Source organism: Pygoscelis adeliae, unplaced genomic scaffold (genome assembly GCF_000699105.1).
Source record: "Pygoscelis adeliae isolate BGI_AS28 unplaced genomic scaffold, ASM69910v1 Scaffold57, whole genome shotgun sequence".
In the NCBI taxonomy this organism is placed as follows: domain Eukaryota; kingdom Metazoa; phylum Chordata; class Aves; order Sphenisciformes; family Spheniscidae; genus Pygoscelis; species Pygoscelis adeliae.
Genome location: NW_008825615.1, coordinates 13,810,694 through 13,823,578, shown reverse-complemented (window position 1 = coordinate 13,823,578; position 12,885 = coordinate 13,810,694). Strand labels below are relative to the sequence as shown.

Genomic DNA, 12,885 nt, shown 5'->3' with positions numbered 1-12,885 from the left:
CTTCTTGGTTGACAATAGTGATTTTTGTGTAAGTTGATGGCTTTAGCTTAACTGTATTTCTCACAGTCATATTCAAATGAGATCCTCTATTGACTGAGCTCTTAAGTAAAGCAGACTTCTTTAATACTAAGAGGACCAAATTTTTGGGAGTATTTCTTCTCCTTTCTTTTAAAAAGCCAGGCTGTCTCATGAGACTGTCAAAATCAATGGTGTAGTGATGTACTATGTTGTCTGCCAAATAGCCACTGCGCCTCTTTCACTGGCCCATAAGGTTCATTTCCACTGTGCTCAAGTGGAGTTGTCAGCCTGCATCTTCAATCTGCTACTATTGCCTGAAGCATTTAAATACTACTGAATGCAGCTTCTATGAGAGTTTATATTTGGAAGAGCAGGATTTCAGTTCATTTTGATGGATGCTGCTAAGCTTCCTAGCTCCCATTATCCCAAAAAGCTTTTGGTTTACATACAGCCAACAAAAGAATTTAAGAGGACTTAAGAATTAATTTACAGAAGACCTTGAGAATAACTGCTTGCCTTCTCAGTAGTCAAGTTTTTGTGGGTGTTGAGGTCCAATGTGAATACCACATCTGACCCCAGTCTCTGCTTTTTCCGAACCTTCAGTTAACACGAACTGCGAATGACTGAAGATAGGTCACAGCCTCCAGCCCCCACTGTCCAGAGAGACTGAATGTGAAGGGCATGAGCATCTGCAGTGTGATGCACCATGAATGAATGATAGTTACTCCAGTAAGAACCTATTCCTTTATTTACACTGTTGTTACAGTGGCCACAGCCTATTGCAGTAGGGAGTGATAAGAAAGTCATCCTTGAGTTGTAACTTTGTGTTTAGCTACAACAGGAAGTTATTATTGGCTTTGGTATGTCAGTGGCATCTCTTGTGTGCATCTCTGAATATATGTATATGCCCTAGGGAGAAAGGAATGTATTAAGACCTAAGATAATGAGTCTGAACAAGAGTTGTAGCCAAGTGGATGAACTGGGAAGACCTTACCACTCGGATCATAAACTAAACCTTGAGGATTTTTTTGTAATCTGGTTGTGAATTTTAGACAGGTATCTAATATGAAGGTTAAATGAAAGTCCGAGTGACCATCATGGTACTGGCCACAGTTTCAAAAAAAATGCAATTGGAGGAGGGTAGGGGATTGAGAGCTTTAATTTTAATTGTGCTACACTTGAATGAACAGACAAATGAGCATCTGTAGGCACAGATATATAGAGTGAAGCTTTAGTTTGCATGAAGGAAGAGAGGTCTGTGTATTTGTGAACCCTCAGCAGGGAGCAGCTGTACTTGCCGAGCTGTACTTTACAGATGATGCTACCTTAATGAAGAAACAGAGATTAGAGCAGTACGTACTGGGGAGGATCCTCCAGGGACGTATTGAAGAAGGAATAAAGGAAAGGAATCTGGAAGCCAAGGAACGGTATTTTAAAGGCAGCGTGATCACGCATACTGAACATGATTGCTAGTGAAGGTAAGGGTGGGGTACTGATCTTAAGTTTTTTTTGACTAAGTAGTTACTAGGATCCTGAATGAGGTAACTTTAATGGTATCCTTAAGGTAAGGTACCACTAAAACTTCAGACATCAACTGTAAAAGGAAAAGGGTTAGTGGTTAGAGAGACAGGGAGTTAAGTGTGATATTAACGTCACTGTGCATTGGGGTGGGAAAGAGGCAGATGAAATTGGGAATTACTGAAAAGACTAAGAGAAGGAGCATTGTAGGAGAGAGAAGTGGAGGTAGGGTGTGAGACTGTACAATGTGTGAAGTAGTCAGGAGGTATGTTAAGAAGTTGTGCGGCAAGGGAGGAGGACTAGGGCTGGGGGAGGGAAATCAAATCTCTAGTGAGACAGTGGAACTGGTAAACCTGATGAAAATTATTAAGGGGATGGTGGTAACTAGGGAGGATGCAGGAGAAGACGATCAGATATAGGGGCGGAATTATGCTTAGCCATGTGGGCAACTAATCCAAATTCAAGCTGTGGTGCTTTGATGTCAGGACAGTGGGTGGCGCTTGCATTCTGTGGAAGTTTACCAGTTTCCTCCCAGAATAGGTTTCTATGAGAGACTCATGAAATGTCAAAAAATCACTATATTTGCTCCCATCTATACGGTTAATCTTTCTGATCTCTGAGCTCCATATTAATCCAGAATTTGCTTTCCTGGGTTTTCTTGTTCTTCCAGGAGGAATTTGGCAATACGTGAGGACAATAGTGAGCAGTAGGATTTCTTTGAGAGAATAGGTATAGTCAGAGTTTCTTAGCTGTTGTTTATTTAACAAAATGTACTAGAGAAGAGGCCATATCTTAAGATCTCTTGGCTGAGAGACTGGGCAACTGCTTTTCCTCTGACTCCAGAGGAGCTGGGAGCTACAGACTGTGCTAAGCATTTTAACAAGAGAGACAGGACATGCCTGATTTCTCCAAATTAAACATTCTCATTTACTTTTCGTCATCAGAAGATGCCAGCAGTACCAGGAGTATATGCTGATGAAGTGTGGGCTGGATGAGCAAACTGTGATGTAGATTGAAAACTGGCTGAATGGCCAGACCAGAACATGGTGATCAGTGGCGTGAAGTCCAATTGGAGGCCAGTAACCAGCTATGTACCCTAGGGATCAATACTGGGTCTGGTCCTGTTTAATGTCTTCATTAATGATCTAGATGGTGGGGCAGAGTGTACCCTCAGCAGGTTTGCTGATGGCGGAAAACTGGGAGTGCAGCTGATACACCAGAGTGTTGTGCTGCCATCCAGAGGAACCTTAACAGGGAAGAAATGGGCTGACAGGAACATCATGAAGTTCAACAAGGGAGAAGTGCAAAGTCCTGCACCTGGGGAGGAACAACCCCAGGCACTGATATATGCTGACCAGGGGTCAACCAGCTGGAAAACAGCTTTGCAGAAGAGGATCTGGGGATCCTGGTGGACACCAAGTTGACCATGAGCCAGCAGTGTGCTCTCATGGCTAAGAAGGCCAATGGTACCCTGGGCTGCATTAGGAGGGCTGTTGCCAGCAGGTTGAGAGAGGTGATCCTTTCCCTCAGCACTGGTAAGGCCATAACCGTCAAGTTCTGAGCTCCCCAGTGCAGTATCTTTTTGGTAATATTCGGAAGCTGTCTGGACATAGTCCTGGGCAGCTGGCTCTAGGTGATCCTGCTTGAGCAGTGGGGCTGGACAAGATGACCTCCAGAGGTCCTTTCCAACCTCAGCTGTTCTGTGATACTTGCATGGAGTATATTCTTAACTGGAATGCAAGATCTCCTTGAGAGCAGACTTCAGTCACAGGGTACAGACACGCTACAAGCAACATTAGATCAAGCACAATGGCCTGTCCCATGTGGAAAAGCAGCCTGGTGTCTTCTGACTTGAAAACACATTTGTTCAATCAGTTGGCCTTTCCTTCTCTTTGGTTGACAAGTGATGAGTTCCACACTAATAGTTCTTGCTGTCTAGTCCCTAAAGGAAGCTGAGTTCCTGCCTCCCACCCCCTTATTTGTTGGAGCATTTCTGCCTAGGATTTTTGCCTGCAGACAGCTTTTCCTCTGACTGTTACGATCTTATTCCTGATTCCCATAGAGCCATATCAGAACATCTTAAAAGTCTCATCTTTACTGCTTTTGTGCCTTTAGTCTTTGCTCTGTGTAGGTTTGGGGAGGGTGGGGGCAGGGGGGGGAACACTGAGGACAAGCATAACCATGTTTTGGGTTTTGGTTAAGGAAAGTCTCAGTATAATTTGAAATACTGACAAGCCTTTGCGTGAAAAGCTCCTAAATAAGATTTGGCTCTTTGTTAGCCTCTTAATAGGTTAACTTTCACCAACTCGAAGATTTCAGAGAATCCAGCAACTGCCTTCATGGGAAGTTGAATGTGCATTAATACAGTTAGGTAGAGGGGAGACAAATCTTGCAAGTAATGACCAGTGAAGGCGGAGTGTAGCTCATGAGACTTTTAACATGCTTCATAACCACATTTGACTCCGAGCTGATTTTTTTTTCCCCTCAGACTAACAGATCATCATCAGTACTAATTGTTTTCAAGTTTCATAGTGTCTGGCAGTGGAATGGTGTTGTCTTCCAGTATGCTTTAAGCAAACCTGTTCTCTGTGATAACTATCAAGTAGTAATTAGTTATTGCACATCAGGGATAAATCATGGGGCAGGCAGCTTGTTTTAAAAATGTTTAAATGTTTTGCATGCCAGTTTGTATATACCTCTGTTCAAATACAAATGTGTGCCCCATGTTATTACAGTGGTGTATTTAAGGTGGTGTGACTAGCAAAACATTTCGGCAAGATGGGGCCTGCATTAATACATAAGATGAATCCTAAACTTTCTTAATGAACTAATAATTCTATCTACAAATCCTGTTTTAGCATTTATAACTGTCCTAATTGACAGTAAAGTCAACTTAGCTGCTGATCTGCTGTATTCTGAAAAATGAGTGTCAAGTTAGCCTGTTGCCTGGGTTGGGGAAGCCAGGAGTAAGCAGGAAAGTGCTGTCCTCTAACAGCCTGTCAGTGGGTTGCCATCATGGCTGCTTCTGCGGTGAATGCAAACTGACTCTCTAAACAGTTCCAGGAAAGTTGACTTCTTTAGATCATATCGGAAAGCAACTCCTGGATTTCTGACTATTCCTATCTTCTGCTGCTTAACCATCTAGGCAAGATACTAATCAGAAGAATATTGCTTTGCCCATTTGCCAGCATCTTCTGTCAAGTTGCCTAAAAACCCCCACAAACCTTCAGAAAAGTGCTCTTAATGCATTTTTATCTGAAATGGTAGCAAACCAGAGACCCTCTTGTACTGTGTCTTACTGCTCACAAGAACTCAATTCTTCCATTATACTTACGCCAAGAAATTAGTTAGGGAGTGATTGCTTCAACTGTTAGACCTCTAGGTACAGGTACAAAACTTTTTAGAGCAGTCTGAGATGTCTTTCGGGTTAGAAGATTAAAAAGAAGGTTAATAAGGGAGAAGCCACTTGTGCAAAGCTTTTTCTTTGCACTTTTTCCTCCCTTTCATAAGTGATTGTAATGACCTTTTTTTTGGTTGTGTGGATTTTTGTTTCTTTTGCTTTGTTTGCTTGGGGCGATGATGTAAAAAATAGTATCTCATCTGCCCAGAAATAGTAGGCAGCTCCAAAAAGGCTTCACAGTCAGTCTGCCAAGTGACTGGAGAAAGACCATTTTAACTGCAGTGTATATCCAGCTATTTCTGGCATCTTTGTGGGCTCCTGATCTCTGTTTGATACCAGCTGTTGGAGTTTGTATTCCTGGAATTGGGAAAGTCAGCAACGTTGCTGTTCAAACAAGGTATAGGTGTCAGAGGTTTGAAAACAAATTTTAGGAAGTGTACCTGTCACTTTGAATATCTAACTTGGGTCATTTAAAATGCCAGAAGTCACAGAGTCAGTAAATTAGATGGTCATATCATAAATCATAGAATCGTTTAGGTTGGAAAAAACCTTTAAGATCATCAAGTCCAACCGCTAACCTGGCACTGCCAAGTTGGAATGTTCTTTGCTGTTAAACGTAATCAGAAGTACATTTGTGTACTAATAAACATAATGACTTTAAGGGAAGTACTTCTGTTGATATGACCATAGGAGACCTAGTTGATTGCGAATACTGTAAGACCTCATTACAGGGATTATCTCCCAAAATAGCAATAGCCTGCAGCAGGAGAATGAATACATAATGTGACTCATTGACTTGTTTATTTTTTAACCTGTAGTTTACTGAGACTCTGTTTAAAACAAATGGAAAAAAAAAACCAGCACCACCTTGGGTACGCCAATCCTTACTAGACACTTCAAAATAAAGCTGTCATTCTGGAACTGGAAACCAGCCTCATGAAGAGCATTATTTAGAAAGGGAAAGGTGGTGGAGTTTTGGCTTAGCTATGATGAGTTAGCAGATTAAACTAAGTGTATCGACTTTTTTCTTCTGTGAGACTTGAACATCTGCTGAATTGCACTACTTAGTTGAGTTATAGCACTCCATTGTTCAAATGGAGTATTTGGGCAACAAAATACAGCTAAGATCATGTGTAGGCAGAGACACACTATAGCACCTCTTCCCGTAATTAAATCCTTGATAAATTTTGTAGAAAGTGAGTCATGTCTTTTTTTCATAACTGAGTATTACAAAAAAGCAAATGCAGTAGACACTAACAGTAGCTTCTACACCTATTATTTCTTGTTACCACTTTAAAATAATATAAAATTGAAGCAGTCTGCATCTAGATTTTGGGGAGAAAGGCAAGAAGGTAGGTGAAAAATAACTGTCTCTTGAGTTACTGTCTTAAACTACTACTATAATGTATTTGTATCTTGATTTTCAGATCGTAACAAGTGTATTTCTTCAAATCCAACCTACAATGTTGTTACAGTAAGACAAATGCAAGAGGGGACTGTTAACTTTTTTTTATTAGAAGGAATGTAATTTATGTTTCATTTGTGCATTTAAGGTTCAGATAGTGAAGAGGATGAAGATATCAAACTAACAGTGAAGAGGAGCTTAGAAGAAACAAAGAAAGAGGAAGGTCTGTTAATTTTTACTTTTCTGTGTTCAGGAGTGCTATTAATTATGGAAGACAGAGAAACTAGACTTACAATTGGTTTTACGGCAAGTGACCTCTTAGGAATACTCTCTAAAATATGCTGGGCAATCTTGAGTAGTTAAGAACACTGAGTTATAAATAAAAAATAATTTCCTAACCTGAAAAGTATGCCAGCAGACTCAAAATCTGTTTTATTGGTGCACCACAGGGTATTCTGCAATTAAAGACTTGACTGAGCTCGCTTTGTACAAGTTTAATATGACTGTGTTGACTCAGAGTAGAACTACTGACTAAATAGTTGAATTTCTGAATAAATAGTTCAAAATTAGGTATTATATCTCAACAAAGCAATCTGGTCTCCTAAAAGACCTGTAGGTTTATGCATAAGTTCAAATCAGCGGTACAGCTGTCTGCTCACATCATATCTTCCCTTATTTGAAATTGTTTTCATCCTTTTGCTGTTGTGCTTAGAGGCGGTGTTCATACAATGTAGTCATTAATTTTTGGTGACAGACTACAGTGCAGTTTGAAAGTAATTTATTGTTTAAAGGCTTGACTCTGCCCTTCCACCCGATGGAAATAAAATGAACTAAAAATTTCAATAAATAATTTGTACGAGGTCAGTGATAAAACTGGTAACTGAATCTTATATTCCCAGAATTTATTCAGTTATAAATTTACCAACTGTTACTAAACATTGTTATTAAATGTCCAACATACTCATTTACAGTACTGAAAGTTTGCCACGCTCAGGTCCCCCTAGCACTGGGTATTGCCATCGGGGATTGCAGTGGCATTTGGTGCATACAGGAGGTCCCAGCTGTGATGCTGCAGTGCTGAAGGCATCTGACCTTATGAAGCAGCCTGGCTTCAGCTGTGTTCAGTGGCTGCCTGTGTGGTTAATGGCAGTTCTATCATGGGGTAAGAGGGAGTGAGGAGGCAAAATCAACCCCAGCAAAGGGTAAAAAGGAAAAAGCACTAGCAACTGCTGGAAGAGGAGAAAGCAAAAAGCAAGTGTAGGAGGCAGAGAAGGCTGCTTCAGCAGCTCCAGGGAATAGAGGACAATCCAGGTATCATTGTGGAGCTAACTGCATGCCATTAGCAACAGAGTCACAGTTTGGACCTTATTCTTGATTCCTGCACATGCTTAGTGGCTAATTGACAACGTGTGTTAATGCAAGCAGTTGTCTGCAACTGGCTTTCTGCTTTATTTTGGTTTCAAAATTTCTTTTTTGTTTTTGTGACCATGTAATGTTTTCCTTTCAGTAACTAACTTACCTCTTTTATCAATAGTACCGGATGTTACAGTTAAGTCCAGGTGAATGACTGGCTCTGCTGACATGAGAGAGCATTCACTGATACTATTTCTGTTCCAAATCTAGGCCTTGCATAAAACAGCCCAACAATATTAAAGTTTTAAAATGTTATGTAAATATATATAATTATTTTGTTTCTTTTGTCATAAGAACAAACAGCTTTTTTATAGGATGTGCTTGTGTTCTTCTAAAGCAGAAGATGAGTAATTCAAGAATGACAGTGTGTCTGAAAGCTGCTTTAGTTTTTCCAACTATACCATTGGTATCAATATTTACTGTACATACAAACCTTGTCTAACTTATGATATTTAATTCACTAACACCACACAGTTAGTGTCCAAAACAACCTAAATGTAATGCAGAAACGGAGTTTCTTCTTTGAGTATTATGAAAGGTGTTTGAGAGGTTGTTAACAAGTCAGATGAGTGCAATGCAGTCTTCCTCCCCACCATCAAAAATGTTACAGCCCTGATCCAGACTATTCTTACTGTTGGTAAAACTTCTTCTCTACTTATGTCTAGCCTTCCTAGTAAGAGTGACAACAGTGGTGCCAAGTTAGAATGTAGGTACGGGAATATCTATTGATAAGGAACTGGAATGAAAATACTGAAACCTCTCTGCTTGTTTTGTGTGTCTGTCTTTTGTGTTTTAATACTTTATTTTTCTTGGTGCATACATATGGGTTCTAATCTTGGTATTATTTTGACCAGTAAATACGTAGTTGCGTTACACTCTTAAACTAATCGTTGGGCTGCCCCTGGTTAATACAGTGGAAGGTTGTAGAGGTTGCTCCTATATTTCAACGTGTTGAAAAGATAGCATAAGACAGAAGGAAGGGAAAATACTTTCATTCTGTTTCTGTACCTTTTTTTGCAGACTGCTGACATTGCCCATAGAAGTAATTTGTTGCTTTATGTAATAATATTAATGTAGTTGTGTTTATGACTAGTTATCAACTGTACCTTGAGATTACAATCGGGTTTTTGTATTTATACAGAACAAGATGCAGAATTGGAAGAAGCTATCAAGAGAAGCCTTGAGGAAATGTAAATTAAGATACTTCAGTACACTAACACCATGTCATCAGAGCTGCTCACAAAAACGGAAGCTTGTTCATCTATTTACAAAGGTTCAGAAATACCACTTCAAAAACACGTCTGTATCTTGAATTACTAGATTTATAATATGATGTCCTCTGTCATGCTGATTAACAGCTGGAGTTTATGGATATCCGCTGCAATATATTGTGTATGATAAAAAAAAAATTTTAAGCCTTTCCATATTCTGTTTCTAATGGGTGACTAAGTTTCTCCAGTCTAGCTGTGTAAGTTGTTGCCTAATTAGTAGGCTGGTCTTACTAGGTATTTTGGGGTTTTTAGTTGTTGTTCGTTTTTTTTTTTAATTGGTTCTTGTATTTAATTTTTCTGTCACACAGTGTCATTGTCTTTATTTACTTTTTCATGTGGTCTTTGCAACAGATAAAAATAGTAAACTCCAGTTATCTCAGATTTGCCTAGCTAATCTTGTTGTAAAGAGAAGCTTAGATCCCAGGTTTATAAATTGAACACATGGCCTAACTCTTGCCTGTGGCCAGTCTCACCTCATAGACCATAATTTTGTCTACGTCCTGTTTGTTATAAATGTCAGAATCAGGACCACAGGCTGTACAGTTAGTTTGTTAGCTTTATTTTTATAAATGTGTATGTTTTTTTCAATAGTAGCATGGTAGTGTTGGATTTGATAGCTTGAAGTTCGACGGGTTCGGTTCCTCTCCCTGATCGGAGGCTGGAACAACTTTTTAAGGGAACAGAAGCTAAATAAACTTCCTAGTTCCTGTTTGGAATAGATGTGAGAGAATTTAAGCTGTATTATTCCTATATACTATTGTCTTTGCTCCCTTCTGTTGATGAAGAGGTGGCCTTGGATAAATGAATGTAAATGTGTTGATTATTTTTGTACTGTCCTTATTTTAAGGTGAACAATTATTTGTGTTTAAAATTATCTATGCCACTTTCTCAGTTTCTTCATGTAAAAATACCTATGCAAGCTGTCCAGCTTTACCAGTCTATTATACTTCAGTTAATGATTGCTGTCAATCAGTAAGAAATCTCAATGTAATAAAATGCCAGCTTGATTTTTCTTATTATTCATTAGCCTGTGAGTTTGCTTCTAACTGCTGTAAATCTAAATATTTATTATGCAAACAAATACTTTTTGTGGAGAGTAAGACAAGGGGAAGGCTAGATTTTTCTCGCTCTCAATTCCAAAGAGTCAGAATAACTACCGGTGTGTCATCATGGTTAGAAAAGCTGGAAAACTGGCACTGGTTTACTTCCGATCATGATTTCGATATAATTGCTATCTGCAAAACAAATAGAATTAGTGAAGAATCTAGTGAGTTATCTCAGTGCTCATTAGCAATCATTGAACTTGAAGAAACTGTTTAAATGCCAGAAAATAGTTTGAACACTTCCAGTGCATTTGGCTCTGACACTCAAGTGTTACAGGGTGAACAGGACCTCTTAATGTTTTTTCCCTTGTGCCTGCTGCTTGCTTTCCCACTGCAAATCTCAGATTAATCACGCTGCTGTACAAATCTGGGTGTGTAGTTCATACTGCTGCTGAGGAAGCCTTGATCTGGAAGATTTTGTGTTGCCTTTAGCTACTGACTCAAGGTAAACCAGTTCCAGAATTTTTCACACCAAGTTCTTCTAATAAAGGGTGGAGTGAGACAGAAAACAAGTTTCATCCTCAAAAACATCTTGGCCAAAGTTATAGAGGCTTTTGGACAGGTGTTTTTTTTTTTCAGTGCAGACCCTAAAGTGCAAATTCCTTTCACATGAAAAGATGTTTCAGCTTGAGAAAGTTCTTGCTTGGCTCAACAAATGTTTAAAACCTGGGTAGATGGTCTTCTCCAGAGTCTGCTATGTTAGATTTTGATCATGTGCTTTATTCCTCATAACACTTTATTCTGTCATAAATGTAAAGTTTGCTTGTACCTGATGGGTGATGACTTAATCGGTTGCATTAAAAAAAAAAAGCCATGTGTGCACACACATTCTCTATACTTGGAGCTCCAGTTATTAAACACACCGTGTTGGCCGCCTCCTCTGCTTACCAAAGCAAGTAGCAAATCCCAACCACTGCTGCTGTGGCTTTTATAAAACAGCTAATAGAGTCTCTGTATTCTTTTTATGTTAAAAGTAGTTTCCAGAATTACTGATGTCTTGAAATTTGGCCTCATTTTCTTTGGTCTCTTTGAGGTTCTCTTAACTCTCTGAAACTTTTCTTTGCAAAGTTTTCTGCCATCACAGGCTTGTGATACTTCTGTTTCCAGAAGAGCAGAGAAAATTGGATTCTTAAAACGCTGCGTGTACAGACATGTGACTTGTTACCAACATCTCGTGGTACTGCACCTTGTTCTTCAGCTGGAAAAGGTGTCTTCTAAATGGTTCTGTTTCAGAATTTAATGTTTCTGGCTGGGGAGTCTTGTTTAACTGGCTGAAATTTCTGAGGTTTGCCCTGCGTATGCAGAGAGATTTGTCTGCATTTACAAGCCCAACTCATCTGTTAAAAGGAGCTTGCCCAGCATCTTTTACGTTTGTACTAGAAGTGATTTGTCCTGCCCTTTTTAAGAGAAGTTGCTTTTGTGGTGATGTTTGAGTGCACCCTTCAGTAGTCTAATCCTGTGGTGCTTTCTCGTATTTATTTTTAATGAGGAAAAAGTCTAATCTCCCCCTGGCTACCACCAGCTGTTCATTTTAATGCTCTTAATTTCTGTATGGCGCATGCGTAATTTTTACAAAACAGAAATCATGACAAGTCGAGATTGGTACAAGGCTCTTATCTCTTGGTGCTCTGTGTGCCATACTCTTTCATATCAAACAAAATCCCTCTTCGGGTCATATTGAGGCAAGATGAGATGCCAAATAAGTCAGTGCAACTGTTACGAAAGTTGCTGGAGCACTGAAACGTCATGCCTGCCTGATTGCTTCTGTAGTTTAATAATACTTTAAAAAAAAAAAAAATTGAGATTAGCTTACTGTAAGCTACTCGCTTTGTATGTGGGTTTGGGTGGTGGGTTAATTTTCTCAGCTCTTCAAGGTATACAGAAATGACCAGTACTGTTCCTGTAGCGGTCACAGAATGCAAACCTTTACTGAATCTTTACCAAATATGGTGAAGTTTGTAGAGGTATGAAGTTACGCTGTCTTCTTTCTTAAAAGGAAAGTATTCTATCATCTGCTTGTGCTGTCCCAGAAATGTTTACTGCTGTAAATTGGGAGGAGGTGAGGAAGATGGATGACGAATTGTTTCAAAATTAATTTAGAAAAATTGGCTGACATTAGCACAAAGATACTTTCTGGCAATTCTTTCCAGCTAAGTAGCTTTAATAAAGTCTGCATCTGCATATTTCTTTGATGCTTCTAAACCTCCTCAAGTTTCCTGTAGAAATTCTTAATTCAAGTGGTTTAGAGCTCAATTGTAACAATCTGGGTCAAATAATAGGGTCTGAGTTATTATAAAAGTGGATGTAAACAAGTCAGAAAATTTATGGCATGTGGCAAGTACACGCAAAGTGTGTGCTCGGACGGCAAAGCTCTGCGCGCGTGGAAGTTTAATGTAAAGTTCCCTTTGTAAATCTGTGCAAGTTCACTTTCACTGACTGCTGTATCCTAATTTCTGGGAGTCCTTCTGTTTCTTCTTTTGCTCAGAGCTCCATCAACAATTGGCCGAACATCTGTAGCTGTACAGAATTCACTGGCTCATTTACTAGGTGATTTTCCTCTCCATGAGAATGTACTGCTGCATGCCCCGAAATGGTCATACCAGCTTTCAGATTGCTTCCGAGATAGAGGACTTCATTCAGACTTCTGACAGGCTTGGGACCTCAGGGCTTGCCTACACAGTAAAATGGCTGCGACGTGTATAGGCAAACCCAGGGCTAGCTTTAATTAGCATTGGAAACAATAGCAGTAAAGACACG

The 12,885-nt window shown here is 39.5% G+C and overlaps 1 protein-coding gene across 1 annotated transcript in view; it reads left to right on the top strand.

Moving 5' to 3' along the window:
- The window catches only part of LOC103924614 (zinc finger protein 451-like), a 42,499-nt gene extending 31,578 nt beyond the window's left edge, over positions 1-10,921 (top strand). The window contains 2 exon segments of the mRNA XM_009333171.1: positions 6,490-6,564; positions 8,896-10,921. Coding sequence (XP_009331446.1) covers positions 6,490-6,564; positions 8,896-8,948 — 128 coding nt within the window. The 3' untranslated portion in view covers positions 8,949-10,921.
- Positions 10,922-12,885: the final 1,964 nt, after the last annotated feature.